The 25336-nt window shown below is 42.2% G+C and overlaps 2 protein-coding genes across 5 annotated transcripts; both read left to right on the forward strand.

The window, feature by feature from the left end:
• The first annotated feature begins 35 nt into the window (after nt 1-35).
• On the forward strand, nt 36-623 carry CBY3 (chibby family member 3). The gene has a single exon (XM_006138209.5). It carries the CDS (start codon nt 36-38, stop codon nt 519-521), a length of 486 nt encoding a protein of 161 aa, XP_006138271.1. The 3' UTR covers nt 522-623.
• A 1525-nt stretch (nt 624-2148) lies between these two features.
• Nucleotides 2149-23561, forward strand: HNRNPH1 (heterogeneous nuclear ribonucleoprotein H1). 4 transcript variants are annotated; one of them, XM_006138207.4, is made up of 14 exons: nt 2149-2370; nt 3195-3305; nt 14737-14871; nt 15628-15783; nt 15982-16125; nt 17686-17824; nt 18853-19031; nt 19458-19529; nt 19609-19742; nt 19843-19978; nt 20334-20417; nt 20553-20603; nt 22016-22108; nt 22795-23561. In XM_006138207.4, the coding sequence occupies exons 2-14, from the start codon at nt 3257-3259 to the stop codon at nt 22911-22913; spliced, it is 1491 nt and encodes a 496-aa protein (XP_006138269.1). In that variant the 5' UTR covers nt 2149-2370; nt 3195-3256; the 3' UTR covers nt 22914-23561. The 4 variants fall into 4 exon arrangements, with proteins under 4 accessions (XP_006138269.1, XP_025034841.1, XP_089625594.1 ...); XM_006138208.5 differs by lacking the exon at nt 2149-2370 and having other exon boundaries at nt 3034-3305; nt 19630-19742; XM_025179056.3 differs by lacking the exons at nt 2149-2370; nt 22016-22108 and having other exon boundaries at nt 3032-3305.
• Nucleotides 23562-25336: the final 1775 nt, after the last annotated feature.

A 25336-nucleotide genomic window follows, 5' to 3' on the forward strand; every position in this document is an offset into this window, starting at 1 on the left:
CTTGACTGATACCTCTGTTTTCATCCAGCTTCAGTATGAATACCATTGCTAACATAATGCAGGAGCTGCGAGACTATTGGGCAGATCATTTCTCACGCAGATTTCTACCCAAGAGGCCTCCCCTTCGCCGAATCACCTCCATTTCCACTTTTTACCTCCTGGACTTCAGAACCCGGCAGGCTGAACTAGGTTTGGATTACGGCCCTCCGCGGGCTCAGCTGAGTGATACCAAGTTTGTCTTCCAGGATGGCAAATGGCAAGGTGAAAGTGGCCTCTCTCATCGGCCTCCACTGCTGCAGTTATTCTCCTCTGGTGACAGGGAGCAGTCCTGTAAAGCCCTGAAGAAGGAGAACAAGGCTCTCCTGGAAGAGAACAATTACCTGAAGCTGCAGCTTGAGCTGTTGATGGACATGCTGACAGAAACCACTGCCCGACTTCACATGATAGAGAAAAAGAAGGACAACCCCACATGGCATAACAAGATGAAGAAGCCAAATAAAGTATTGATGCTTAAATCCTAGCAAGAACTGTGGATGCAAGACCTGGGAGTTTGCATTTGTTGAAACACATGCAGATCTGCCTCCTTGGTTCCAGAAGTTTAATACATTCCTGAATCAAATTTATCTGTAGAGTGATTTTTGCTTTAATTGTATGTATTAAGCAAATTAGAATTTATTTTATGATTGACAGAAAACAGGAAATCAGTCTGTACAGTTCATTACACTTCAAAACCAGATCTGACCATTCATGAATCATGGCATTAAATAAATGAAAAACAGCTTTACCCATTATCCAAATGCAGAAATTGAGACTTATGAATATTCTTGAATTTTAAATCTCTTTTAATGAACAGTGTAATAAAATAATGAAACTTAGCACTTTTATGCTCTCACTTTTCATATATACATTTCAAAGCATTTTAAAGGAAACTAAATATCATTACCTGAATACTACAGTTGGAAAGCTGATGGCAGTTAGAGAGGAAGGATGGTCCAGTGATTAAGGTGTTAGCCTAAGAGTCAAGAGACCCTTCAATTTTTTACTCTGCCAAGGGCTTTTTCAGTACATGGAGTTGGTCAAATTGCCTACTCTCTCAATTCTTCAGATAAAAATGGGGATGATACTTCCCCTCCTTTCAGTGGGGATGTGAGGATAAACACAACCTATTAAAAATGGTGAGGAATTAAAGTAATGAGAAGGGCCTTAGATATGTGATAGAAATGTAGCCATGTTAGTCTGGGGTAGCTGAAGCAAAATGCAGGACAATGTAGCACTTTAAAGACTAACAAGATGGTTTATTAGACGATGAGCTTTCGTGGGCCAGACCCACTTCCTCAGATCTGAGGAAGTGGGTCTGGCCCACGAAAGCTCATCGTCTAATAAACCATCTTGTTAGTCTTTAAAGTGCTACATTGTCCTGCATTTTGGAACTGGAATTAGTCTTCTTCCTCTAAATTACTCTGAGGTTACAGGGATCCATTGGTCTTTGTGTTGCTTTGTCTGACTGTTGCACTGGCAGAATGGCCAGAGACTGTAATAGCAGATAAGACAGCTCCACCCCTAAATCCCCCTCTAATGCTGCAGAGACCCCCCCAAACAGGATGCAGAGGGTGTGTGCGTCTCTGAGGGTGTGTAGTCTGATCAATTGCAGCGGCCGTGCTGCTTTTAAATGACAAGCAGTTGGTCCCCAATTTGATCACAGTCGTCTCCCCTGATTCTAATAAGATATGTGTAACCTTCTCCTTTAGCATCACAGACTCGGCGACCAAATAAACCACCCCTCTCTGCAGGAGAGAGACCACATCTATGTGTCTGTGTGCCCAATGCCTGACAGCTCAGGGTCCCGATTCTGGTGGTAGCCTGTGGCTGCCATGTTAAAATAAATGCAAAACAGCTCAGGGTCCCGATTTTTCTGCTAAAATAAATGCACCATAAAACCGTACTCCCCCAGCCAGAGCCGCATCTCATTACAGTCCATTGTGAGCTGCCTTCCTCCTTCATTTGCAGTCACGGAGCCCCCCTCGGACTCCGCCCATTGGCAGTCGGGCAGCCCCCTTCTCCCGTTTGCGAGGGCGAGACAACAGTGCGGCAATTGCAGCGCTCGGGCCGTTCCGCTGCTTTTAACTGGTTTGCTGCTGGTTACCCCCGGGCTCCCCCTGCCCCCCTCGGCGGGAGCCAGACGCCTGCCCCCCAGCTCAGCCCGCCGGTCGCTCAGGCCCTTAGCACAAGCCCCTGGGAGGCGGAGCCAGGAGCACCTGACCCAGCCGCTTTCCCCGGAACGATCGCAGCCATCGCTTCGCCCTCTCGCTCGGCGGCCCGGCCTCGGGGGTGGTGACCGCTCGCCTCTGCCGGACGCAACAGCGCGGCCAGGTTTGCTGGCACGGGTCACGCGTGGGCCTCCCGGCCGGCGCAGCAGGGGTGGCGCGGGGCGGGGCGGCCTCGCCGCTGGGTCGCTCGGCGCGGGGCTGGGTCGCTCGGCAGCGGCCTCCTTCAGGCGCCCGCTTTCTCCGGGGGAAAACGAGCCGAGCGGCTGAAGCGCCCCTCCCCCCGCCCTGGGAGACCGCCTGGCAGCATTGTGCGGGGCGCGCGGCTCGTGACGCGCCGGAGGGGGGGGGGCGGTCTTTGAGGGCGGCCGTTATTCCTCCGCCAGCTGCCTGAGGCGGGGCGGCTCCTGCTGCCGTCCCCCTCCCCCCCCCCACGCGGCGCGGCGCTCGAGCAGCCTCGCTGCGCCCCCTCCCACCAACTGCTTTTCTCGCCACTTCCCCTGATGCGTAGGTCAGTGACTCTTTACACCCCTCCCGCCATGGCGCCAGCGCGCGCGCCGCCCAGCGGCTGAACTCCCCCCTCCCTCGCGGCTGGCTCTGACGTCTCCAGTAGCCGCTGTCGCTTACACCAGGGGCTGCTTTTGGCCTCGCGGCTGTACTGCGCAGCCGTGCGAGCCGGTCTCTGATTGGCGGCAGTGGAGGAGAGGGGCGGGGTTATGTAAGATGACGTTACAATCCGACAACGGTGTAATCGGCTATTTATAACCCTGCCCAGAACCCGCCCGCTTGTGAAAGGAGAAGAAGGGAGAGAGGCAGTTGGGGCTGGGCTGCTGGACGCGCCGCTTCAGACTTACAAAAGAACCGCGAGCGCCCGGGAGGCAGTTGCCTTGGGGGGGGGTTAGCCTGACGCCCTCTGCCTTTGTTGTCTAGCGATCAAGCCATCCGCCTGCCGAGCTTTTCTTTCCGCGGGACCGTGAGAGCGCGTGGCCAAGATGGACCCTCTCCGCAGCGAGGAGACCGAGGGAGAAATTCCTGGCCTGAGTGAGTAGCCGCTGCTGCCTAGCGCGCGTGCCCGCCCGCGCGCGCTCCTTGGGTTCCCTTCTAGAACGTTCCGAGCCGTGGCCGCGCGGGGATCGCCTGAGCCTGGGTGGCGCGCGGAGCGCGCGAGCCCGGAAGTGGCCGTTTGGCGGCGTTGGGCGCCGCGACGATATCCCCCCCCCCCGTTTTCCAGCCTCGTGGCGTACAAAAGGGTGGGGTCCCTCGCTGGCGAAAGGCCCCCGCGGTGTAAAGGGTCCCCCGTCGGCGGCCTGCGAGAGCCCCCGAAAGCCGATTGCGTCGGATGGGATCAGAGCGCGGCCCTGCCTCTGCGCTAGGCCTCTATCGCGGCCTACAGGCCGCCGCGGAAATCGAGCCAGGCTTCCACTGCGGCCTAGGCCCTGCCAGGCATCGCGAAGGCGCAAAAGCAGCTTCACTTCCCTTTTCCTCTCTGGAGCCCCCCCTTCCCCCCGAGAGACCTCGTTCCGAAGCTGCGTCTTATCCACGCCTTTGGGAATAGTTTGGGTGGGAGCACCGCGAGAGTCGCCAGTCTGCTGGGTTGTGACCGCCCATGCGGAGAATGGCGGGGGGTAAAGGCGCGCACAATTCAGATGACTTTGTTGCTCCCCCCCCCCCACCCTCGGCGTTTATCTTCCTCTTCTGTAGAAGTGCGCTGGCCGTTTTTAACACACTTAACTATGCTCGTTAAAAACGTGCAGTAGCATTTGCTCGGCAGTTAAGGATACATATTCAAGACTTCATTATGGATGAAATATTCATTCCAGTAATTGTAGTGACTTCTACTACTAGTTATTAGCATAAATATTGTGAAACCCTGACTCCTTAAGTTAACCACAGAAATTTGTGGAAGCCATAAAATGTGTTGTTTACACTGTTGAGCTATGCCAATTGTGAAATACCTTAGAGGGTTCCCCCACCCCCCCAACTTTTTAGTTTCTGGTTTGTCTGCCATTGGTTGGTAGCTAACTAATTTTTCTCCTGTCAGGTCCCTCTTCTCTCCCCCCCCCCCCCACTTCGATACATTTTTTTAAAGAAGTCCTTGCTGAGCAACTATGGAGACCCAACTTTTGTGCCTCAATGCGCTGCTGTTGTCTAGCTCTGATTTAACCATATAGCAAACTAGTTAGTTTCTTATGCAGCTGAGCATGCCCTGAGATGCATGCTTCCACCCTGAAGAGGAGGCTTTGAACCATTGTTCAGACTCCCTTGAGTGGTGAGATGAAAACTAATATTGAAAGTGACTGTTGCAGCAGCACTCCTATTTTCTGGTAGGAGGTACACAAGAGATGCCATTCTTAGGTCTGAAGGAGAGAGAATATTCCTGTGCTGATTATGCATCATATAATGTTTACCCTTAAGACCTTGCAACAGCAGAGCTGTACCATTGCATCTGCCTCACAGCAGGTACATAGGAGACCATACAATATTGCCATTGCCAACCTGAGAGAGCTCTTCCCCCTGAATAATTAAACCACCTCCAGTGTGTACATGGCACTTTTCTCAGTGTGCAAGGTCAGGGATATGTTTTTCCATAATCTTAAGTGATAAAGTAAAAGTGCTGAAGTAGGTATCTTCCCCAACACATGAGATCATAACTTTAGTGTAGCATGACCACCAAGGTCAACTCGCCAGGGTTCCATAGGAATAAGCACCATTGATTGATTATGTTTAATTCTGTGTAACACCCTAGACTTTCTGAAAAGGTTTCTTTAAAATTTAAGTCTGGTAATTCTTAAATTCTCAAATATTCAGAATTCAAGAAAATTTGACAAATTTTGAAAATTTGTCCCTTAAGTGTGTATATAAAAAAGAAATCTTGTAACAGTTTGTAGCAAGAACTAATCTCATTACTGTGAAAGCTACACTCTTGGCCTGAAGTGACCCTCTCTGAGAGAGGTGGCTACGAACCCAGGGTTTATAACTTGGCACTGTACTTTAGTGGATTGCCATGAAGTCTATCCTAAATAAGTAATAGTGCTGTTGTCCTGGTTATAAAGGAGAAACAGGAGGGTGGCTATTTGAGAGAAGAGAAAAGATATCTGTTGTCATGTTTTTTTCTCAGATATGTGTGCTGAACCTAATTAAATAGAGGAAAATCTTTGTCACAAGGAGTGACTGACTACTTTGGGTACAGGGATGTGGTCATTTCACATTCTGACAATAGTACTTTGCCTTCTATTTTAAAGGCGCATATTGCACCAGGGAAAATTAGAAGTATAGATAACTTCTACATTTTATGGATTAGTGTATCGTAAGATGCATTTGTTTAGCTTTCTTTGGTGCATATGACTTTGGGTAAACAGACTGTCCACAGGTTGGTAATATTTTAAACCTGTGGTGCTTGTACTTTACCTTTGGAATTGACTGTTAATAACTAATTTATCTCCCCAACTCCTTTAATAGGAAACCGATTCAAAATACCATACAAGAAAACATGAACCACGTTTCTAGCTTTCATTTGGAAACTAAGCCTCTGCAAACTAATACAGGAGACTTTTCTTCTCTCATTGCTACAAACCTGAAAGCAGACAGACTAAACTTTCTCTACATTCCACAACATAGGCTGCACTCCCTTTTTCTGTTGAAATAACTAGGTCATGAGTTTCTCCCTGTAATAATTACACTTGGGTGTGTAGATGCTGTAACTAGTGTAGGTCTTAATGTGTTTTTGCTCGATTTAAGTGGTAGGAATCTTTTGCTACGCTTCTCTGAAATGGCTTTCTGGTTTCAGCTAAAAAGGAATTCTGAGTTCTATCATCAGAAAGATGTGGCAGATACATGTCCTGGCAACAACTTCAGTCAGTAGCCAAGGATTTAACCACATACCTTACAGTCTATCATGCCCTGCAGTGGATTTCAAGCTTCAGTAAAGGAAAGAGAAACAGCTAGACATGTTTCTAAAACATAAAGAATCTAGAAATCATTATGGAGTCTGGACAAAGCTTTTGTAGAACTCCTGCGTCAATCTACAGTGAAAGCTGTTGTCTGGGACAAATCCTGCAGCAACTGGTTAGCTGGTTCAATTGCTTATCTTGAAACTAGGATTAATATTTAAATGCTAGTTCAACTATAATTAGCCTTAGTTTAAATGTGATCATCAGAGGTTCTTGCCCATATCATAATTGGAATTTGATTGGTAAGCAACTATCTGATCAGCCAGCTATTATGGTAGGGAGTTCTGGGAAGGACCAAAACCTTAACTCTCCACTGAAGTCTTAAAACATTCAGATTACAACTTTTAAAATTTTCCGTTTTTCAGTTAGGTAAGAGAGGGACTTAAGATAAGCACATTACATAGATGTTAGTGCTGCAGAGTGAAATGTTTAAAGCGGACAAATTTCTGTAAGCTACAAGTTATGGTTGAAAGACCAATTTGGATGAATGGTGCTTAATGCCTTACATAGTTTTCTGACGGTAGATAGCTGCTGCAGTTTACATGTTGAGGAGTGAAATTGAAGGAAATGAAACCAAAATGCCCAAGGGAAACCTTGAAACAACAAAAATTCTCCTCAGACTTTAAATTGGGGTAAATTTACCTAAAAAAAATCTCCATTGACTGATTTGGGATTAGTTCTTATGGGCGCTTAGTGTAGATATGGTTACAGCTTGTCTTGCTTTCAAAGTGTTCACAGTGCATCTCCACCTGCAGAACTGGTTTTTTAGGCGTACTTCGCTTTAGTTGCAGTAAATCCCATGCTAAATTTAAGTTTCCATTAGTGTTAGTACAGCCTTGCAGACAAAGCATAGTTAGTGGGTAATGGCAGTTGTAATGAGCCATAAATCCAGTATTTTTTGTCCATGATTTCTCGTATCTAACCGTTATGAATTTATGCTCCCAGTCTGGTCTTCTGCACAAGAAGAAAAACCTTCAAAAAAGACAATACTGTAGGATCATGTTTCTGAACACAATCCAAATTAGAAACCCTTTCTAATACTTTCCTTTCCATTGGTCTCATTATTCAGATGTCTGGTATGTAAATGCATTTTTCAAGCAATCTCTTCTGAACATATGAATCAGTCTGGTTTAACTGATTTCAGACTGATCCTGGCTAGTGTGCAAGTTTCTTCACCAGAATGGATTTATAGAGCTAAATACATAAAACCGTAGGATTTTTGTTGAATACTAAGAGGGGTGTAAGCAGATAGTTGACTAGTGATGAGACTAGTTGCCCCCCCCCCCCTTGTTGCCTCTATCAGAGGCAGCAAGGCGGGGGAAGGGAGGAGCAGGACCTGGTGCTGTGGGGGGAACTAGCTTAAAAGACAGTTTTCCCCCAGCACCATCTCTGCAGGAGGTAGAGGCATAGCAGGAAATGACATGAGCAGGTGCTAAAGCAGTCTTTGCTCATGCTGCTTCTACTGTAATTCTGCTTTTTAAATGTACAAGAGCCCCAATGGCTTCATTTCAAAAGCTGAGGCTCCACAGGGAGTGGGGGGCCAGTCCCCTGCTGGCCCCATCCTCCCTGAGGGGTTTCTGCTTTTGAACTGTAGCAAGAGCCCAACAGGGCTCTTGCTACAGTGCAAAAGTAGAGGCCCCTTATAGACTAATCAAATAGTCGATGGAAAGCCCATTGATTATTCATTTAGTTAGTTTAAAATTAGCTTCCTTATAATACTACATCTGTCAAATGGTGTAAACCGACAATACAGCTTTCGATGGCAGTCCAGGGCCTTGAGCAATACTGGTCATTATTGGCAACAATATAGAATCTGATGACCTCAGTATAGTGTTCAGAAAGAAGAATTTTGTTTAGAATTTAGTCTGTGAAATTACTGGAAACTAGCTGTTGTCTGTAAGTATGCAGAGATGTCCTGTCCTTATGGCTATTTTCTAAATTTGGTTTGATACATACACCCCAAGACACACCTATATCTGTACGGAGTACAATATAATAAATAGTGTCCAATATTCTAATCTTAAAGCTTGATATGTTATGAATGCAGACTTTCAGAATGCTGTTTACTTTGTTTTTCAAATTCATTAAAATCCTACCACCTGGTGTCAGGGTTTTAAAACCACACATGAGGAAGAGTAAAAGCTATGTGGAATTTTGTTGTAAAGGCCCAGCCTTCCAATTTTGGACCAGTTTGTACCCCTATTTGACCCTTATCTCCTAATGCCAGTAAGTCACTTCAGTATTAAAATTAATTACTGGACCCCATAAATCATGCAAACAAGCATATGCAATATATTTTCCTATTTAAACTGTAGAATGTGATGTTTTCAGGCAAGGGAGAATAATGTTTTAAAGCAAAACCTCAGTTTTCAATTCTGCAGATCACATCATCTAAAATGTCTAGTGACATTTAGGCTCTGCAGTCCTCCCAGGAATTTTTGCTGTTACAGAAATTCTGTGCTGTCTTTCCCAAAAGCAGACTAAAATTTCATTTCCATCTGCTTAATTTCAGGATGGAAATACCTTTCTGAACCTTCCCCAGAAAGGGGAATGTAGAAAACTCCACTTCAGTGTTGCTTTTTAATGAAAAGCCATGAATTTAATGTCAGGGGTATGGGAGACCAAGTATAATTCTAAAATGTTGAAAATATGGTGTTTCTTAAACATTGACACCCCATTCACACCCATTACATAGCCTGTATATTTACATTTGCTAACACAACTTTGGGATCCGCACATAGATTAAGGCTAGTTCAATTGCTGTTGGCTCTTTTATAGTCAAAATATCAAAATTACATGGTCACCTAAAGTGTAATAACTACAGTAGTGAGTCAGACTGTGTGAGATGAGCTTGACTTACATATGACATGTTTTACAAGAAATAGCAACCAATTCAAGTTTTCTTGTTTAAAAACATCTGGAAATGGCTATTTAATTCATGATATGGAGAAGGAGTCTTTCTTCAGGTGTAGTTGAGGTAGATGAAGTCATTCAACTCTCTCGGATTCTCACTGGTGCAGAAACCTTCTTGGCCAATCTTAATATATAGGTCACTCTTTCATCGATGTTTTCAACGTGACTGGAAACACACATTCCTGCAACATAAACTTTTTATAATCCAGTGATAGATGTGGCACAAACTTGTATGTAGAATGTCAGAAAAAACTTTCTAAATAAACTGATTGAGAGCATAGTGGACGACTGTTAGAATGCATTCTATATCAGTACTAACTCAAATGTCTACACTTGAAGGTTGGATATGAATTTTAAACATAATAGCTATTCCCAAATAAATCCATGTGTAGACAAGCTCTCATGTTGTTACACAGTACTGCATAAGTGGGCAAAAAATGCTTGTCGCTATTCTTGTTAATCTTCAGAAAGCAGCATTTTGCTACTTTTTCTTCCTACCTGCATCTCCACTACAAAAAAAAAAAATGCACTGCTGCTTGTTTACCATCCACATTCATTACAAAGTGCAGGTTCACTGAGCCTTTTGTTTGCTGGTAATATAATGGCTGGAAAAGGCTTTTACAGTTCGCAGTTGATTTAAACAGGATTTAAATTGGTCGGTGGGGTGGGGTGGGGTGCAAAGGGGGAGAGAATAGATTAGGCATGTTATTTATTGCTCTCCCCCAATAAAGATGAGGGTTTGTCTGAGGGAACTTTCGACAAATAAGGTAAAACAGTGTTTTTCAACCTTTTTCATTTGAAGACCCCCCCAAACATTTCATATGGAGATGCCAGACCCCTTTTGAATGGGGATAGGAAGATTGCAGACCACAGGTTGAAAACATTGAGCTTAGGGGATGTGAACATCTAGTTGACTATCCAGTAAACAAATGCTTATCTTATAGTTGAAGCAAAATGCAGGACAATGTAGCACTTTAAAGACTAACAAGATGGTTTATTAGATGATGAGCTTTCGTGGGCCAGACCCGCTTCCTCAGATCAAGTAGTGGAAGAAAATAGTCACAACCATATATACCAAAGGATACAATTAAAAAAAATGAACACATATGAAAAGGACAAATCACATTTCAGAACAGGAGGGGGATGCGGGGGGGGGGGGGGAAGGAAGGAAGGTAAGTACTTGCCCCCCGCATCCCCCTCCTATTCTGAAATGTGATTTGTCCTTTTCATATGTGTTCATTTTTTTTAATTGTATCCCTTTGGTATATATGGTTGTGACTATTTTCTTCCACTACTTGATCTGAGGAAGCGGGTCTGGCCCACGAAAGCTCATCATCTAATAAACCATCTTGTTAGTCTTTAAAGTGCTACATTGTCCTGCATTTTGCTTCAGCTACCCCAGACTAACACGGCTACATTTCTATCACTATCTTATAGTTGACATGCTAGTTGATTTGTAGTTCTTGGTACAAATTGCACCTGCTATTGGATTAGCCAATTAATCGAAATTTTACATTCCTAATTGAGCTTTATATATAAATAGTTATTCTAGGCTACTGCACCATATACTACACCCAGACACTGAGATAGTTACTGAACTCTTGAACAAGCCATCACAGCTTTTTGAATTACGGATGTTTGCTTCATGGCACTTAGCTGAGGCAAGCTTTAATTGTGTTCTAACCCTAGTCAAGTATAAACTGGAAAGGTATGAACCTATATTGTGAGTTTGACACTGGAAATAGAGTTCCTCCACTTTTCTTAGAAAACTTTTGGAAGTAGTGGTCTTAAGAGCAGCATTTGTGAATTACAGAGAATGCACATTCTTATGAGAAGACCGAAAGAATCTGTGGGTTTGTTTCCCCCATAATTCTGGGCACTGTTTAACATGTGATTTATTTCAGCTGCCTTGTGTGAACTGCAAAAATTTTACATGTAGCTATTTCAGCATTTATGGCATCTCTTTGTAATAAGTTTGCAATGGGGGTTCTGCAGCCTTGAAAATGTACTGCTCTTTGAATAAATAATTTTTGCACCCTGAAACTTGCTTTGTGAAAAGGCTATGCTACTTTCTCCCCCTGATGGCTTTTAAATGACTGCTAGCATCTAATAAGAGAGAGCTTGTGTGAACAAGCACCGTTAGTGACCAATCTGTTTATACCTGGATGTTAGCGCCTTCCTTTTTCCAAAATTTGGATTTTCATTTTTTAATATCATCTGAAACTTCTGTGAATAAATAAGGAGACCAAACAGTAATTGGTTTTAAAATCACTGAGGTTGTTAAATCTGGAAATTAAAAGGACTGACTTGTTGTCCTCCATATTAAGTTGTAGTCTTGTCTGCAACTTAAATCGTACAAATCTGTTTACCTGGTTGGAAATATTTCGTATTTCCATCAGAACATTTGCTAAATTTGTATCCTTCCGACAGCATATTACTGGACTGCTTATACAAGTGCCACCAAAACAACTTGCTTGGAAGCCAATATGTTAGTAGTGGAGCAAGGATTAAAATGTTGGAAGACCTTTTATCACTGACTTTGTAGGAGCTATTGTGTTAACTGTTCCATTAGATGCAAAAGGGAAAAAAAGTATCTGTAGCATTTCTCAGTACACAAACAGTAAATTTAGCCTGCCTTGTTTACACTAAGTCAGTAGGTGGAGCTGGAATAGTGCTGAACACAGACTGGAGCTACTGTACATTTGCCGCTAAGAATTGCCACCATTTTAGAAATCATGCCTAAAACATGGAGATGGGACTTAGATGCTGCTAACATGGCATTCTTTAAGAGCTGGGCATGGGGTGGGAGAGAATGTATAGTTGTTATGCATGTTCAGCAGAGCAATTGAGAGTGATGGGTGGAGTCTGGGAGAATTGCCAGAACTTGTGGTTCAGATCAACCATTATCGGCAGGCTTGCCAGAGCAAAGTACAGAACTGCTGAGCCAGAATGCCTCATACAATATATTGGTTTTGGGTCAGTAACAGGAAATAATACAGCAAGTGAAGACCCACATTGTGTGTGAATTTTATTTAAATCCTGTAGAACAAATGCTGTTTTTCTTATTGTACAAGGGAAGGACTCTCTAATTAGTAGTTAGAGGCTGAAAAGAATCTTTGCTCTGTGAAATTGTAAATGCTGGTTCCAGTCATGGCAACATCCTGACAATGCTATTACTTGCTCATAGCAAACACTAGTGCTAATCAGGGATGCAAAAGTGTAAACTGTTAACCAGATGACCCTGGATTCAAAGGTCAACCTTCATGGTTACATGCAGGGCTCTCAGTATGTAAATGTGTAACCACTGACATTTCTTAGGTTACACGTTTACCTAAGTAAACACATTGTAACATCCCTAATGCTAATGGTTACCACTGAATTATTTCCCCTGCTTAAGGCTAATAATGCTGGCTGGGATTTGCTGCTCTTCTTGCTGTGTCTGTAATCTAAATCTTGCAGTGTCCCAGGGAAACTGACCGGTCTTGCTGATAGCCATTAAAACTCAGCTGGCTGCAAAGGACTGTGTGGCTCTTGGCAGCAGTCTGGTGCTCTGAGGCATTAGCTTCATGACCTCACTCTATTTCTTTTCGCCCCTCCCCCCAGCACCCAACCTCAGGTCTCTGGCACCTTCCCTGTGCCAGGGGAGGCTGCACTTGTCTTTCACTGCAGGAGGAAGACTCAGCCCCCCCTTCTCCTATGTTGGAGAGAGGAGGGTAGGGCCTCATTTCACTGATACTCCCCTATGGACACTTCAAGTTGGAGGGGCTGAGGCATTGGTGTGTGCCTGGGGGAAACACCAGGTTCCACAATCTAGGGAATCACTGCAGTTGAGCTTGCTCTGAGCCAGCAGTTTCAATTGTCCTGCTTCTCACCAGCTACATGGCTGTTCCCTCTGCAGTTATCTGAAACTTGGTGCCCTATTCCCAGGTTGTACCCACTGTGTGTGTTGCCTCCCCCAATCTGTAGCTGCTGCAGGCTGAACCCCTTATGACTAGCCTTGCCACATTGCCATTGCTTTTAGAATAGCTGTTGCTGTCCCTCTACCATGTTTCTCCATCCTGTTGCTGGTCTGAACCTCCAGTACCTGGACTGACTTCTCTAGCCAGCCTCTGTACTAGTAAAATTGCATTAGTTTTTAATTAAATAGATTAACATTGATCTGGTTTTAATTATTTTTTTTAATGTTAGTTTTCAGCCAGGGCTCAGTCTCTTCTATTCGTGCAGCCTTCAGGTTAGGGATGTTTGAGCATGAACAACTATCCATTTAACCGATAAGCATTAGTGGTCGTAATTACACTTAGTCAGCTCCAGGCTGGCAGGGCTTGCAGTACTGCTCTAGAGGAGGCTTTGCTGCAGGCTCTGCAGTACAAAACTTATTTAAGCTTTATACTGCAGAGTCTGCAATGTGCAACTGAGCTTTTCAGTGGTTACACGGTTACCTATTTAACTGATTTTCAACATCCCTACTTCATGTGTACTGGATCAAATGACTGTCTCCTCTTCTATATCCTGTTTCTTGTGTCAGCTCTCAGATCCTGCAGTCTGAAAAAGGAGCATGAAACTGTATTGAAAATAAATGGAATAACTTGTTCCCGCCAGAAGTTTCTTTCCTAATTGGTTAGATATTGCTACTTTAAGACAACCACAAAGTATTGTCTGGCCCCTCTACTCTGTTAGGGGCCGTGTGAGGATAGGAGCCTGCACCAGGATTGTCTCTGGGATCCACAGGGCTGCATGTACCAGAACAGAAGTGGTTGGAGTTATTCAAGCGTAATTGTGTGCACATACAGTTTTCAGTACAGGCTGGGCCTACTAGCTATGCGGGATTGAGGGCCCTTGTTTTGAAAACTCTATGGAGGAAGTGCATGTGTGTATGGCCTGACCAGAGATATGAGGAGTGGCAGAAGGATGCATGCTCCCTACGTCACTGTGACTAGGAAAGGAGAATGGATCCTCTGATAGAGAGCATGTGCCGTTCGCTTAACCCGCCCCTTCCCATTTTGCAAGCCATGTATGTATGGCAGAGGCATGCTGCATAGTCTTTCAACTGCTGCAGGGTTGCTGAAAATGAGGTCCAGGATGCATGTGCAAAAAGAAGGGGGGGGGGGGGTTGGTTAGTGTAGGCTGCCCAAGCATCTGTCTCAGAGCTGTCTTCTAGCCACCCTCATTCCGGCCCTCCTGGCAGTGAGCAGGAAGAGTCTGCTATGAACATCGTAGGGGGTCGCTACAGCTTGGGCCTGTCTGTGTAGCAACAGGGCTTGGCTCACGGAAACAGAAGCACACAGTCTCATTGCAGGTTCACCTGTTTGACTGGGGACTAGGCTCAGACCTTTGAGGTTGCTGCGGAGCACCGCTATTAGTACATGCAGGGGAGAAGGAGCATAGGGTGGAATCTGCCCACCATTAGGATGCATCAGTTGGGGCTGGAGGAATGAGCCTGTCTGAATAGCATCAGCCATGCAGGAGTGGGGGAGGTGGTAGAGCAGGGGCGGGGAGATGGGACTAAAAGGCAGTACTCTGGAGTAAGGGGATGGCTGTGGGAAGGGAGAATTTTATCTCTGCCTCAGTGTGTTGTTCTCTTCTCTCCCCCTTTCCCCTGCCCCGCCCAGCAACGGAAGGTGAATCTGAGCCAAGTCTTGCTTCCAGCATGATGTTGAATGTTGAGGGCGGTGAGGGCTTCGTGGTGAAGGTGCGTGGGCTGCCTTGGTCCTGCTCCGCCGAGGAGGTCCAAAGGTTCTTCTCCGGTAAGTGTGAACCGAGGGCTGCCTCAGCTTGGGCAACATCCTAAGCGGAACTGGCCACTCCACTTGTTAGCCGCATGGGGGGAGAGGCAGGTTCCATAGCGTCCCAAGAAAGGTTAGTCAGAGGAAGTGGTAAAGGGGTCCTGTGGGGAGTCAAGGCACCACCAGGGAATGGAGGAAATCTGTAGAGTACCCTCGCTACTCAAAATAAGTAGCATTTTTGAAGTACTTAATTACCATAAGTAAGAGTTAACTTACAGCATGTTTTTAGTATTTGCATGAACAAGTACACTCACTATTTACTGAACAGATTTAAAGTCCCATATTGCAATTTGTTGTTTTGGTTTTTTTTTTCCAGATGGGATAAGCATTCTTGCAGTCTTAAATAAGGCTTTGAGTATTTTCAATTAAATTTAAAAAAAAAAAAAAGCAAAAACCCAGTGTCGTCTTTAGAGGTCTGTAAGAGGGGTATAGTTTAGCTTCTTTTATAACTCAATTCATCTTGGGTATTGATTGCCTTCAAGGCATGCTGGCAGGCAAGCTTGCCTTGCATCTCTCAGTTGATTTCAGTCGTAATAGTAAATTTAAAAAAAGACTATTTAAATTCAGCTAAACTAAGAAGGAAAACAGTCATCTTTGTAGTATTATAGTAAATGTCTATAGCCATTTAGGATTAAAGCGAATATTTCCAGGAACAACACTTAACAGCAGTGATTCAGATCCGTGTATGAACAGAACTGTCTGGGGTTTCTCTTATAGAATGTAAAATTCAAAATGGATCTTCAGGCATCCGTTTCATCTATACAAGAGAAGGCAGACCAAGTGGAGAAGCTTTTGTTGAACTTGAAACAGAAGATGATGTGAAATTGGCACTGAAGAAAGACAGAGAAACAATGGGACACAGATATGTTGAAGGTTTGATTTAATTGGCCTAGTAATCGATTAAATGTTCGTATCAGCTTCTCTTTTTATAACTTGTGGTGTTTAAATGCATGTAAGTTGATTTAAGTGAATTTTAAGATTATACCGGTTGGCTATCTTCTCAAATGGCAAATGACTTAAAATGGTTTTTACTGCATTCCAAAATTCATTAATTCTAAGTGCCTCTTACAGTTTTCAAGTCAAACAACGTTGAAATGGATTGGGTTCTGAAGCATACTGGTCCTAACAGCCCTGATACTGCTAATGATGGTTTTGTACGTCTTAGAGGACTCCCATTTGGCTGTAGCAAAGAAGAAATTGTACAGTTCTTTTCAGGTATGTGGGGTATAAGTATCAGCTGTAGCATTATGGGTCAGTGCACATCAGTAGCACTGAACTCTTGCCCATTAATGCTTTCAACTGGGCAAACTGTGCCATAGTGTGTTAAATTATATTGAGCTCTGTTTGCAGATAAATACTGAATAGCTAATAGCTTTTAAATATCGTTATCTGCTTGTTTAAAATATCGGTTATCTAGATAACTCCATCTAAACACATTTGTTTTACTTAGCTCCATAGAAAAGTCAAAATTGTATTCTTCAAATTGAGAATTAAAGTGAATATTTAAATATTTGAGGTTAATTTCTACATGCTGTTCTAGCCATTCCACTCATGCTGCTCAGTCAAGCACATACATGCTTGAGCCTTTTTATTGCTGGACTCAGTAAAATGGGTGGAATCTTTAAGGATGACAGACTAATGTTAGGCTTAAAATTTCTGAATTCAGGTATGTAGAGTCAATATTGTACAGTTCTGTCATTAAGTACAGAGTAGTTGTGATACAGAAGTTTGGTTTCTTCACATTGAATAAGTGTTTTATGAACTTTGTTTTAGGGTTAAAGACTGAATTGTAAATTTTATGACTTTGAATACTTGCCAATTTGTTTTTAATATTGATTTCCTATTTTGGGAATTGGAATGAGATCTACAAATGCATACAATTAGATCTTGATTGGGCCTAAACCTTACCTGTCTGTTTGAAAGCAGAAAGTGTCAACTTCTAAATGTGACTTTTGCTTAAGTTATAATCCTGAATATTAGAATGTCTAATGGAAAAAAAAAATCCCAAAGCACTTGACACCCTGTTAAAGGTTTAGTAAGGACACTTTTTGTTTTTAATGTAGGCTGAAAACTGATGATTATTCTATTTTAGACTGCAACTAAATTGTTTTGTGTATTTTGGCAAATTGATGTATTGAACGTGACCCTTTTTTAGCATATAAATGAACTGTTTATCACTGTTCGTGTGGTTAACAAGTAACTTGTGAGCAGTGGTGGTAGAAATTATACATGTACCTTGTATGCAAAGTTCTGCTTTCTCTTTAGCAGTTATACTTCTGAAACGAGTCATGAATTTCTTAGATAAGCGGTACTCTACATGTATAATACTGGATTTAGAGATTTAAAATGTTTGTATAAGAGTATTGTCTTATATGAATGTTACTTTTATAAATACTACGATGTGTAAAGCTGTTACTGTTTGACTTAAGTTGTGTGAATTTAACAGATTGAAACATTTCGTAAAGTTCTCTTAAGAGGCTCTGCTTAACTTGTCTTAACACACCCTGCACTATTCAATGAAAATTGATTTTACTGCTACAAAGTAAAAGTTTTTTTTCTGCACAGCAGGATGGGTTAAGAATGTAAACTGAATGGTATGTAATAGTGAAGTTTCATGTTGACATGTTTTCTGTTAGAATGCTAATTTAGAACTAGCATACCATTCGCTTACAAGTGTTAACTTTCTGGTATATTTAAAGCTATAAGAAAAATTCATGCCTGGGCTTGTGATGTTAATATTGCCCCCTACTGGGGTTATTTGTCCTTGGGTTGAAGGGTTGGAAATCGTGCCAAATGGGATAACATTGCCGGTGGACTTCCAGGGGAGGAGTACGGGGGAGGCCTTCGTGCAGTTTGCTTCACAGGAAATAGCTGAAAAGGCTCTAAAGAAACACAAGGAAAGAATAGGGCACAGGTGGGGATGGATGGTTGGTTGGATACGTCACTTTTCTTATGGTAAATGCTAATTAAATCCATATTCTCTCTTCTTAAAGGACAGATTCATAAACAATTAAAACTTAGTCTAGTATTTGAATTTCTAACTTAAATCATGTAAGTAAAAGTATTGTCACCACCTTGTTTTTTGTGTACATAGCATATAATATTTACTCATCCTACAAAATTGAAAATTTAAGTACTGAATGAGGATAAATTCAATTAACTTTTAAACTATAAATTTGATAGCTTAAAAACTGACAGAAGTTGAGAGATTATGGCTTTAAATTTCTCAAGTAGCACCTATAATATCTCTAGCTGTAAAGACACATATAGTACCCTATTACCATAAGAAAATGTGATAATTTCTAAACTTGTTTTTATAAGTTGAAATGTAACAAATTTTCTTATTGTATTACTCTTCAATGTAATAAGCATAGCTTTCAAGAAATTGTCACAAAGGGTTTTTATTCTATTTTACTTGTGACTATTTTTCATTGAAGCATGCATTTTTTTCCTATGCTGTACCACTGAAGCATAGGGTGGGTTGACTAGCACATATGCAAAGCTTTTTTTATAGACTTCTGATGGGTTAAAATCTTGGTGGAGACTAGGTTTTTAACCCTCTTTATGTATTGCCGCGTGCGCAAAACATGAAAGTGATGAGTTGAGTGGACTTGTCTCCCTCCTATTTTTTTTTTTTGACAGCCATTAAATTTAAACTTTACATGCTCCCCCACCCTTAAGGCTGGGCTACTGTTAAGTATGAGGAGCCTATAAACCCTTCAGTAATTGTAATTTCTTGAAAATTCACTATTTTGAAAGTAAAATAGTATTTGAGTAGAATTTGTCATTGCCTGTATAACAAAGAAACCTGGCTTAAAATAGACTGCCAGTTTCAAGGCTATGACTAGACTATCTTGTTCTAATTTCAATTTAATACTGACTTAATATTCCTGTGTGGAGAATTAAAGACTGACTATCTTTCTTATGCGGAAAACATCCTAGGTATATTGAAATCTTCAAGAGTAGTCGAGCAGAAGTCCGTACTCACTATGATCCTCCCCGCAAATTACTGGCCATGCAGAGGCCAGGTCCTTATGACAGGCCTGGTGTTGGAAGGGGCTATAACAGTCTTGGCAGAGGAAGTGGTTTTGAAAGAATGAGACGTGGAGCTTATGGTGGAGGTATGTATCATAAGGTTTTCAGTTACAGGCGGCCTCCAACTTGCAATGTGATTGGTTCCTGAGGAAACGTTGCAAGTCGGGGGAGTCGTAACTCGAACTCTCATTTACGATAGGCGCCATGTGCCGTCTTAAATGTGGGCTGAGGACATAAGTTGGGGGTTTTCAGCCCCTTCCGCATTTACAACCACTTTTGTAAGTGCGGGGGGTCGTAACTCGGGCAGTCGGAGTCGAGGGTTTTCTGTACTTTAAAACCATAACCTATATTGCACGTTATACTATTTCATACCTATTGGCGTGTGGTTAAAACCTGGAAAAATCAAATTCAAGAAGCAGAAGTCTAGCTTCAAATTTTTTAGTATGTTGCATACTAGTTTCTCTATGTAGGACAAGCGTTTTAATGTATTTTATTTGTTTTTTTTTTTATAGGCTATGGAGGCTATGATGACTACAATGGATACAGTGATGGCTATGGCTTTGGTTCTGATAGATTTGGAAGAGGTAAGTCTTCTTTAATAGGGGTGGTAAAAAATTTTAAATACATCCAAAATGTAACTGCCAATACATCTGAAAGATCTAGAATGGACTCTTCTCTCCGCAGGTATGTCGGACCATAGATACGGAGATGCGAGTTCTACATTCCAAAGCACAACTGGTCACTGCGTACACATGAGAGGATTACCTTACAGAGCTACGGAGAACGACATTTATAACGTGAGTTCAAATACTTTTGTGTATAACAAGCAATTTCTCCTAAATGTACCACAATATTTTGCCAGATGAAGAAAATCTTATGTAAATATTTTCTACCTAGTTCTTTTCACCTCTGAACCCTGTAAGAGTCCACATTGAAATTGGACCAGATGGTAGAGTGACCGGAGAGGCAGATGTTGAATTTGCTACTCATGAGGATGCTGTGGCCGCCATGTCCAAAGACAAAGCAAATATGCGTAAGTGTGACTGTCTTTCCTAAAGATGTCTTTGAAGAAAAGTGAAAACACTACAGCTGAAAGCTTGTATTAAAATTATCGGTGACCTCCTGTTTTGTAACATGGTAGAATAGTTATCTAAGACAAGACTGTCGATGTACAGATGGATTAAAGTTATACGTGTAATAGGGTTTGTATAGTTCACATCCTCTATTTGGTGTGACCTGACAGATTGTGTGGATTCTGTAGGAATTCGTCTAAAGCCAGACTTGCTGTAGACATCTGAGCTATCTTAAATTGAGATGATACTCTGTACCACACATCATAATGTCCGATACATCTTTCAATGCTCTGTTAAACATGCTTTTCCTTTCAGAACACAGATATGTAGAACTCTTCTTGAATTCTACAGCAGGAGGAAGTGGTGGTGCATATGGCAGCCAAATGATGGGAGCAATGGGTATGTGTGAACAGTCTAACTGCATTTTTATTCCAAAACTTGATATTTAACAAAGCTGGCTAATTTTATGCAGCTCCTGCTTATTCTATGCCTGGCATAAAAACTGAAATTCAACATTCTGTCTTAATCACACAGTCAAGGAATCGGAAGGGGTAGTTCAAGATTGGAACACTAGCACATTGCCAGGTATATAAACCTTTTGGGAATACATTAAAACAATTAATTAGGTTGTTAAATAAATTGTGCTGAATGTGAAGAGTGTGATGATATGAGTGCTTTCTATAAGTATGTGATCTTGCACAAGTGGTATGGGAGATGCTAGTTATCCTTGTCCTGTCTTTTTTTTCTTTCTCTTCCCCCCCCCCCCCCCCCCCCCCCCCCCCCCCCCCCCCCCCGACCAAGCATTGATAGAGGGTGTATCAAACTTACAACTATCTCATGAGTAAAGTGTCAGCGTAAATCTTTTTGGAAACAGGGAGCAAAAAAGCCCCACTCTAAAAACTTAAGCTCTAAGATATCATAGCAAACCTAAAATTACCAAGTTTAAAATATGTTTAAGTCCAGTAATGTCCTGTTACTGCTATTGAGGAACCATTTCTCATAGCAATAGAAGCTTGGATGCAACATGGTAAAGTAGATACTCCTCTTGAAATTTACTTTGCTGGTCTCCTCAGATAAAATCTTGAAGTGGTGGTTGGCTTCTATATCTTTGTGGTGGGGGTGTGTGTGTGTGGGTGGTGATTGTAAAGCACTTTGATTGTGGAATGAAATTTCATTATACTGTACTGTAATGTTGTTTTAAGTGTTTTTAAAAGCATATTTCATAACTTCAACTGTAGTGTTTTGTAGAGGGTACTGTACTCTTGCAGATTGTACTTTTCAAAGGGAGCTTGAGTGTTTGAGAACTTTTAGTAGTAGTTGCTGACTCAGTAACGTACCAAGTTCTCATACAGGTATAGAAACTTTCCCATGTGGTGCATGCAAATACAGGGTAGGAATAAGTCTCAGACTGTCTGAAGGATTGACATTCCAGATGTCCTAGTATTGACTTCTCCTGTGCCTCTGAAAGAACAGAGGTGTCTCAGTTGGCTTAACTATAAAAAATTTCCAGAAATCCATTACATGGATTTTTGCTACGCATTGTCAGACATTTCTCAATTGCATTTCTGAATAGTGGGCATTTTGGGGATGAGACACACCAAAATATAGCACCCCATTTAAAGTCTCTTGTAGCTGAGTAGACTATTTAGACTATTTAAGCCTTAAATCCTCAGACATATGGTGACTTACGTAGTGATGAGTGAACTGATGCTCTTCTGGTGAAATAGAGTAGGGAGCAATACAACGTTACTATTCTTAATTGGTTTTTTTAGCCTAGATTAAATACCATTTAGAATCACAGGTATCTTGCTCTTGGCCAAATTTCTACTAGTGAGAAACAAGAAAAATAGGCAGAATGGTGTCTAAATAGACCAGATATGTGGCACCACAAGGGCTAACATTTGTTAGGACGTTCATAATTTGGTAGTATGTAGATCTGTTTGTTGGACAGATTGTTGGCAGTCAAGGTATTAACGTTCATATCCTTAACTTGAAAGGAAACCAATCCAGTTATGGTGGTCCTGCTAATCAGCAGCTGAGTGGGGGTTATGGAGCAGGCTATGGCACTCAAAGCAGCATGAGCGGATATGGTAAGATGTTTTTTTAAAGCTTTAGGTGGTTGTCATACAGTTGGCTTGCACATCGTGTGTAAGGATCTCTTTGTAGGAGTGTAAGGACAAAGAAAGATAAGCTGATGGGCAGCACCACCTTAAAATAGAGCTTTTGTTGGCATATGTTTTCAAAGTATGGTATTAGGGGGAATTAGTTTTCTAAAAGTCAAATTCTTCTGAAATATGAAAGATGGAAAGTGGATCCATTTCTGTTTGGGTAGCTACATTACATAAGCTAAGTAAATCCACCCTTCCAGTAACTACAAGCTTTATGGCTTGTTGTCTTCTCTCTCGTAGGTATAAATGGGGAGCAGTTCCATTGCAGTTACTAGTTATACCAACGTGAGGAAAAAAAACAGTCCTTTGCCAGTGCTTTGTTTCCCAAAATAAAAGCAGGATATACTAGAAATGTAGTGTATGGACTTAGGTCTTTCAGTGAAATAACAGACTATTTTGGTGAAGAAAGAAACAACTTTTCATTTTTAAATATCTGGAAGGTTTGTCTGTGGTAGTAGTAGTGAAGTGTGTGCAAGGTGATGAGTGGATTTGAGTCTCAAGAATTAAGCACTTGAGGATGAAAGGGGTGTGGAGTTGAATCTCTCACCCAGTCTTGTACTATGATAAATAGGAAAACTTTTCAATTATTTGTTTGTTTTTCCTTTTAGGTAATCAAAGCGCAATGAACAGCAGTTACTACAGCAGTGGAAACCGTGCATCAATGGGAGTGAATGGAATGGGCGGGATGTCCAACATGTCCAATATGAGCGCTGGCTGGGGAATGTAACTGACTGACTTTTGGTCAACCTTTTTTAAAAAAACAAAACAAAACAAAAAACTAAGTTTAACAGTTTTGCAATACAAGCTTGTGATTTATGCTTTACTGTAAGTGAAATCAGGATTATTTTAAAACTTCAGGTTCAGTATTTTTGAACACATGGAAATAAACATTCACTTAGGGTGTAATAACCAAGTTGAGTAAAGACTATAACTGTTAAACAATTTTCAGCTTTTTCTCAAGTTAGTTTTGTTGTAGGAGCGTATTTAAACAGTAAGCGTATTTAGGTTAAAGCTGTTTCAATTATGTTAAATGTTGCTCTTTTACCATATTACATCCAACACTGTTTTGAATGCATGTTGAGAAACATGCTTTTTTGTAAACTGAAATATAGGGGCTATGTCTGCAATTCAAAGTGAACATTTGGCATGTTAGTTCTAGTTTCTTTCTTTTAATATCTTGTAAGGCACGTTTAAGCTTTTTTTTAAGTTAATGGGGAAACATGTTGAGATGTGATACAGCTACTTTAGGATTTTGGTCTTGGTGTTCGTATAAAATTCTGAGGCCTGAGTTAATCTTTCATTGTATGGTGATTTCTTTTTTTAGGTGTATTGCGCTAAGTGAAACTTGTTAAATAAATCTTCCTTTTAAAAACTATTCTCTCCATTTGATATTCTGTGTTCCATCCTTCATAACTACAAGGGGTGAAGAGTTGTAATTGACATTCTTGCAAATACAGATGCAGATAATTTTAGGTACTGCTAACCCAGTAGCATACATATGCCAGCCTATCTAGTTCTACTGCTGGGAGTGCTGCTGATGAATAGCATTCTGTACTGCATTCCTGGACAAGGCTATTGTTTCTGACAAGCGAATCTATTCCTTTGCTTGGTTGGTGCCACTTGGTTACCATCGAATCAACATAACCGTTTTTAAAAGCGGTCTATAATCATGTCTATAGATGCAGAGTCCTGGAGTTTATAGCAGGGAGCTAAGAACAGCAGTAAAAACACTGCCTGAGCTTGTACATAGGCGGTATATTACAAGTTTCATGATCCTGAACCTGTAGATCTGTCCTGAGACTCACTGTTGTGAGTTTTAAAACATGCTGCAGATGCACTGCTTGAGGCTAGAATGAGTTAACATTTCTATGTAGACTAGATTCTGCATCTAATTCCATGAGGAGTCACATCTCAAACTTTTATGTTCATAAAGCTTCCTAGAGCTGCTCTATAACCTATATTCAACCCAGATTTGTTTCTGGGCCTTAGTTTTTCCTACCACAGTCCAAAACTTAAATCACTATAGGGCAGTGGTCACCAACCATTAGATTGGGATCTTCTGATAGATCTTGGAGTCTGACATGATCCTGACTGGTTTGGCCAAGAGATTATCAGCTGCCCATCTCCTGCCCTTTCCCTTGGAGCTGCCCCAAGGGAAGGATCACTGATAAGGTGCCCACTCTGTACCCTTTCTCCACAGAGCAGAGAGGTGGCAAAACAGGACCTGGGATGGAGTTTGCTGGCTACTTAAGGGGGAGTGGTCCACAGCCAAGGCAGGGTGAGCCTGCCTAACCCCACTGCGCCACCAACCAAGAGCCACCTGAGATATGCAGTGTCCAGCTGGTGCCCACATCCCAAATGCCGACCAGTCATGAATCCCCTCCTGCCCCTCAAGCTCTGAGCACCCCTGCATCCAAATGCTGTCCCAGAGCCTGCACCTAGAACCCCTCCTACATCCTAACTGCTTGTCCCAAGAGCTGCTCAGAGCCCCTGTTACACTCCAGATCCCTTGAGCCAAGACCAGAGCCTGCACCCCAACACTCTGTCCCAGCCTGGTGAAAGTGACTGAGGATGGGCAAGAAAAGGACGACGGAGTGAGCAGGGGTGGAGCCACGGAGAAGGGTATTTATATTTGAGGTAGATCTTGGATTGCTCTTCTCTTTTTGAATTTCTCGTGCTTAAAAAGGTTGGAGACCAGCACAATAGGGGCCGTGCAGTAACATGGCTGACAAATCTGTACTGAAATACTAAGGTGCTGTGTAAGCATCTCCTATGGTTTCTTGCTAACAACTGCCAATGTGCTTTGTTCCCCCACTCTCTTGGGAGGCCATCAGAACACAAATATGCCCCTGACTGTACTTCACACTTGAATAACTCATTATTCAGGTGCTATACAAGTGAAGGAGAAAGCATTTAGCTGCCATAGATGTCCATACTGGAAAAGGGCACTAGTTTAACTACATTGAAAAATGAACACAATAGCAGTACAAAGAAATTAAACAGTACTTTGACCATTGTTTATTATATTGACTTGGTAATTGCAAGCTAACCAACTCAAATGAGTTAGTCCTTCAAGCTCTTCTAGGAAAGCTAATTCACTTGATGTTGTAGTTTCCAATTCATGTATCCCCAATACTACTAGAGCTAGGG

Source organism: Pelodiscus sinensis, chromosome 16 (genome assembly GCF_052426305.1).
Source record: "Pelodiscus sinensis isolate ZL-2025 chromosome 16, ASM5242630v1, whole genome shotgun sequence".
Lineage (NCBI taxonomy): Eukaryota > Metazoa > Chordata > Testudines > Trionychidae > Pelodiscus > Pelodiscus sinensis.